The sequence below is a fragment of the Sorex fumeus genome, unplaced genomic scaffold (genome assembly GCF_029834395.1).
Source record: "Sorex fumeus unplaced genomic scaffold, SorFum_2.1 ptg000014l, whole genome shotgun sequence".
Classification (NCBI taxonomy): domain Eukaryota; kingdom Metazoa; phylum Chordata; class Mammalia; order Eulipotyphla; family Soricidae; genus Sorex; species Sorex fumeus.
In genome coordinates this window covers 41,460,868-41,466,760 of record NW_026606071.1, presented here as the reverse complement: position 1 = coordinate 41,466,760, position 5,893 = coordinate 41,460,868, and the positions used below count along the sequence as shown (strand labels likewise).

Below are 5,893 nucleotides of genomic sequence, written 5' to 3'. Positions count from 1 at the left end.
GGGGGCACCACTAGGAATGGTTCCTGGGCATCCCTGGTTGTGACCCAAAACAAAACTGAAAGTTTAAGAGGAGTGTGAGTACCCGAATTGGATTTCCTCTCCCAACACACACACAGACACACACAAGTACACACAAAATCTTGTTAACAAAGGTGAATGATGGGGTGATGGGGGTCGGGTGGGGGGGGGAGTATAAGCTAGACTTTGGAATTCCGTGAATTTATCGCTGGTCCTCCTTCCCACTCCCTGCTGTGCACAAAAGCAACAGCTACCTGCATCTCTGTGGTCGGCGTCTGTAAATCTGGGTCTTCGTGCTTCTTCAAATCTTAAGAAACGGTATTGGGGTGGTGTTGGTAGGGGGAGTGGGAGGTCTGAAGGTAACCCATGCGTTCCGAAACCTGGGCGAGAGGAAATGCCACGGTCGGCGAGGATGCACGCCGTGCTCGGTGGGTCGGGCTGGGGACCGCTGGGCTTTTGCCCTTGACCGCGAGCAAGGAGCCCAGGGTCTTAGCGGAGAGCAAGAGCCGGCAGCGGCCGCGGGCGGCTGAGGCTGCAGCTCCCGCCCCACATGACATCACCGGCGAGCTCGGGCCGCTGCGGTGGGGGGACGAGGTTCCACCAGGGACTTCGCCCCGCACGGAGGAATGGGGACCACGTAACTACGAGGATGGGGTGGGGGTAGAGAACGGGGTGTGCGTTGGGGGTAGAGAACGGGGTGGCAGGAAGAGAGCAAGCAGGACCGGGCTCCCCCACCCAGCTCCCCGCGCTCCCGCGTGTGTGCGCGCCCGTGCGCGCACGCGCGCGCGCGTTGCCTCCGCGGCACATCCTTCAGCGGCCGCACCCCAAATCCCGTGCGGGCACTGCGCCCCCACTCCAGCTCCCCGCGCCACTCGCCAATTCCAGTCCGACCCAAAGTGCTCTCTCCCCAGGGGGCCAGGCGCGGGCCGCCCCGGAGTGGCCGCGGAGGGCCGGGACTGGGCGAGAGGGTGGACGGGGAGGGGACAGAAGCTGCGAGCCGCGCCTCGGGGTGGCGGGGGCGGGGAGGGGGGGTGGAAGCGGGGCGTCCTGGAGGCGGTCGCCGCGGCGGCGCCCCCACCCGGCCCCGGCCAGCGCCGCCGCCCCCGCCTGGCGACGAGCAGCCCGAGCGGGGGAGAGGGGGGGCGGGAGGCAGAAGCGCCTCCTCCCCGCCCCGCGCCGAGGCGGCGGCGGCGCCGGGGGAGGACGGCGCCTCACCTTGCCCCCCGATGAGGGGCGGATCATGCCATGGCAGCGCCGGCGAGCGACAGCGGCAGCGGCGGGGGCGGCGGCGAGAGGAGCCCCGGCAGCAGCCCCGGGAGCGCCAGGGCCAGCGGGGGCGCGGCGGCCGCGGCGGCCGCGGCGACGGCCACCGCGGCGGCGGCGGCGGCGGCGGCGTTGGCAGCGGCGGCGACCCGGGCCGACGGGGCCGGGGGCGGCGGCGGCGGCCGGAGCGCCGCGGTGGCCGTGGCCGTGCTCCCGCCGCTGGACGACTACGAGTGTAAAATCTGCTACAACTACTTCGACGGCGACCGGCGCGCGCCCAAGCTGCTGGCGTGCCTGCACACCTTCTGCCAGGAGTGCCTGAGTCAGCTGCAGCTCCGCGCCGCCGCCAACGCCGCGGCCAACGCCACCAACGCCACCAACGCCGCCAACGCCCCGGAGCGCGCGCTGCGCCCCGCGCCCTGGCACGGGCCGCCCGGAGCGATCGCGTGCCCCGTGTGCCGCCACCGCACGCCGCTGCCCGACAGTCGCGTGCAGGGGCTGCCCAACAACACCAAGCTCGCCGAGGCCTTCCCGCTCGCCCTGCGCGCCGCGCACGACCCGTTGCCCCAGGACCGTCTCCCGCCGCTGCCCTCGCGCCGCTCCGCGCCCGCCCCCGCGCCCAGCGCCGCCGTCGGCGTCCCGCCGTCCGCCGCCGCCGCCACCGCCGCTGCCCCGCAGCCCGCTGTCGACGGCGCCCCCCGCGGACCCCGCGCCCGGCCGGGCTGGCGCGCCCCGGGCAACTACGAGAGCTGCCAGAACTGCAAGCGCGCCGCGCTCACCGCGGGCTGCGTGTGCGTGGTCTTCTCCTTCCTGTCCATGGTGGTGCTGCTCTTCACCGGCCTCATCTTCGTCAACCACTACGGCGGTGGGGGCGGCAGTGGTGCCGGGGCTGGCGGTGGGGGATCTCCCGGAGGCGGGGCGACCCCCGGCGGCGCATCGGCGGCGCCTTCGCCGGTCGGGCCCATCTGCTTGTCGGTGGCTAGCATCCTGGCGCTCTTCTCCGTCGTGGTCACTTGGGTCATCTGCTGGCTCAAGTACCGGCCCGAGGGCGCGGCCGCGGGCTCGGCGGGAGGAGGCGCGGGCGGTGGCCCGAGGGCGCGGGCGGCGGCGGGCGGCGCGCGGAGAAACGACACGTAGCCGGACCCTCCCCACCTGCCCGGTTAGCCCGGGGAGGCCCTGGAGAAGAAGGTCTTTGGCAGCCCCGGTCCCCGCCCTCGAGCTTGCTCGCCCGCGGCCCTGCGGCCCCCCAAGACGCGCACCTCTCCGCACCCCGCCACTGCGGGGGGTGGGGGAGGCCCTGGGCTTGCGCCTCGTCTCTCCGCGCCCCGCCTCCTTCCTGCGCGCGGGGACCTCGGGGACTCCCAGGAGGCGGGGATGCTGGGCTCGGGCCCACGGCTCGGGACCGTCCAAGGTCACTCCCTGCTTTCCGCACCTCCCTCATCCTAGCCCGGGCGCCCAGCCGTCCCTCCTAGAGGCCGAGGGTTTGAGAAGAGGAGGGATGACGACGACTGGGTCTCCAAGCCCTCCCGAAAGCCGGTCCTTCTGTCCGCCGAGACTCTCTAGTGGCTTTTAGGGGATCGGTGTGTGTGCGCGCGCGCGTCTGCAGCCTCGGTGAAAGAACTTCAGTGGTCCAGAGTGGCAATGAATGCGATGTAAATGGGAACCCAGGGACTTGCGGCTCCCCGTTGTTCCAGAAAACGGCAGGAGAGCTCAGCGCCGGGACCCTCTCTTGAATCCTCTCCCCACTCCTTCTGGGGGGGCGGGGGGGCGTCACCCGTGCCTGCTGCCCGCCTCAGTGCGCGACGGGGCAGGTGTGTGTCCGAGTTCAGACAGCGGCCAGAGCGGCTGAGCAGTACCCCGGGTCCATCCTGCTTCCTGAGACTCGCCAGAGACCTGGATGGCCAGTATTTGGAAGCCGATGGGAGTTTTATCCACCTTGTTAGTGCCAGGAGGTCATTCTTCTCCTACAACTGGACTCAGGGAGCGTCGAGGGCCGGTTTCCCTTCTCTTCTCAAAACTGACTTACTGTTGCCCCCACCTGGAAGCTATTGAAAGCTATTCGCGCCGAATATTAAACTGTAGGCTTCCCCAGCCTTTGGTCTTAATTTCATTTTTGAAAATAATTTATTTTAGAGTATATTCATCTGGAAATGTGGTGCAATACAGTTGCCAGGAGAACTGTTTGATAAGTAGTATTTCTCCCTCACCTCCAGACCAAATGCATTCTGAAATTATGAGCTGAAAACAAAGGCGTGTGGGTAATTGGTTCAAGATTTTGTACTGTGAAAGAACGGGGACTTTCAGTTACAAATTAAAAGTAGTGACCAAAGATGAAACTGACAGGTCTTAAGCTGACAAACATTTCTTCTACAAATACATATTATGATGAATGAATAAATGTGATATATAAAAGAAGCCATTTTGAGTTCAACAGTCATTATTAGAAATTACTGAAATACGTCTGGTTACATTAGATGTAAAATGCACATCAGTCTGACTTTGTAACTGAAAAGATAAATTGTGATTATCTGTTGCAGATGGATTTGATGCCTTTTTAATAAAAAACCAACTATACCAAATGCATTTTATATGAAAACATTCTTTATTCCATTTTTTTTGAAATTTGGAATAAGACAACGTTTTCATGCCTAAAAGTCACAGAAGCTACTGAGGGTATGCTGTTATTCCTCGTGTATTTATGCAAGCTGTCTGCATGAGATCCTGACACTCTATTAACTAGAATGAAGCATTTGTATCTATCACAGTGAAGTAATTGATCGGTCCTTGATAAGTAGTGTGGCTGCAATTTGGAAATTGCACAAAATAATGTGTTTTATGTCAGCATTGTCTTAATAAACAACAAGAAGCATTTCTAGAAACAGCTATGTTCATGAAATTTTTATTTCATGGGGAAATTAAGCTATTGTATGGCGTTTCTCTTCCTGAAATATGAACTTCTATCTAAAGACAAAGCTTACACTTTGAATGGGACTGAGAGTTATTCATAGGATCACATTTACAGGTTGTCATATCATTGGGTTATTTCTAGGACTTCCTGAAGGCCCAGAACTGTTGTTTTCTGGGAGTTTGTTTATTAGGTTGATTTGAGGGGGTCATATCCAGAGAGGCTCAGAGGGTGCTCCCAGTTCTGGCTCATCTCTGGGGGGAGGGGAGAGAGCCACAACCACGGGTACCAGGAATTGAACCAACTTTTCCTGCAGGCAAAGTAAGTGCCTAGTCCATTGAGCCATATCTTCATCCTGTTGAGTTCTAGAGGGAGCAGGTAACCAACCCATAACATCCACTAAAACTAAACTCTGTTTTCAGTCTTTGTTCTCAATTTCTCCCAAAGCTTTTCAGGATCCTAATGTTATTAATCATGTTGCAGAAGTTGCCTTTAATTAATTTACCCCACGAATGAGGAATTTGTATGGCTTTACATTCATTTGTATCATTTACTCTTTATTTAACTCTAGTGCTGAGATTTTGTATGCTTTCAGCATTGTTTGACCAAGTTCATTCACACATGTGTATGTGTGTGTGTGTGTGTAGCTGTGTATATCTATGTGTGTATATATACATATATATGTAACAACTTGGCTTTGTAGATGCAACCATGTGTACATATGTGCATACACATGTGTTTGTTATTTCACTCCCTTAAATCGGCAACCCAGAAGCCTGTCTAAAGTTACTATGGGACCCGCTTGCTTCTTACAGATTTTATTTATAATCTGCAGAGGAAAATACACCAATGGCCTAAACTAAATTTCACACAAATGAGAAAGATGTCTTTGAATTGTCCTATTCCCCAGACAAATCACATTTTGCTTCTTTTGTGGAGTGCATATGTAAATTTATCCTGATGAGCAATTTGAGTTTGAATTTTTTTTAATTTTTAAAAAATTTTTTGAAGAGTTTGAATATTTTTAACTTAAAAAAATACAATTAGTAACTCAGTACCTAAATATGGAGAGGTTTTCTTTTTTTGTCTTTTCTTGAATAACTTTGTTTTTATTGCTAAGTCTGACTTCCTTATCAGAAACTGAGTGACGAGGACATGTGGTGGAAAACATTTGTCCAGATTTCTAGTAACTTTCTGCGTTCAGGTGACTTTCGTCCTCAGTGTCCTGCAGATGTGATGCAATCATTCCTAACTGAGAGGAAGTCATGCCAGCACCTAGATAAAGCAGAGTTTTAGGACCTTATTGCTGACATGATAGTGAGTGATCTGGAGGATGATGAAGCACATTTTTTTCTCCTGGAAAGTTTTGTCTTCCTAAAGGTGTTCAGTTCAAAGCCAAATCTGTCTTGAGCTCCTGAGTGTGAACTAATATTGAAATCATTGCATACAAGCAGATCTGGCTCTCACACCTGCTCAAGCTGGCAGTGCCAATCCTTCTGCCCAGGTTCTGGGGCTCCATCGTCATTATCAATGCCAGTCTAGAGTATAATTTTCAAGGGCAAGATACCCCTTCTGCAGGTGATAGATTTGATACTCCCATCTCTGAATACAATATGATTTTGCAAGCAGTGTCCACATCCAGAAAATATATTGCTTTGAGGTCTGGAATATCTGTATCCAGGAATGGGGAGTCTGAAGACCAACTCT

General features: G+C 56.0%; 1 protein-coding gene across 1 annotated transcript; it reads left to right on the top strand.

The window, feature by feature from the left end:
* Window positions 1-1,164: 1,164 nt before the first annotated feature.
* LOC130021019 (RING finger protein 223) lies at window positions 1,165-2,425 on the top strand. The gene is made up of 2 exons (XM_056111767.1): window positions 1,165-1,354; window positions 1,421-2,425. The coding sequence occupies exons 1-2, from the start codon at window positions 1,264-1,266 to the stop codon at window positions 2,416-2,418; spliced, it is 1,089 nt and encodes a 362-aa protein (XP_055967742.1). The 5' UTR covers window positions 1,165-1,263; the 3' UTR covers window positions 2,419-2,425.
* The last annotated feature ends 3,468 nt before the right edge of the window (window positions 2,426-5,893 follow it).

Bases quoted from the DNA above. Each gene is read 5' to 3' on its own strand.
- LOC130021019 (XM_056111767.1), top strand. From the start codon at position 1,264: ATGGCAGCGCCGGCGAGCGACAGCGGCAGCGGCGGGGGCGGCGGCGAG. The intron at 1,355-1,420 runs GCGCGGCGGCCG...CGGCGTTGGCAG, and splicing joins GAGCGCCAGGGCCAGCGGGG to CGGCGGCGACCCGGGCCGAC.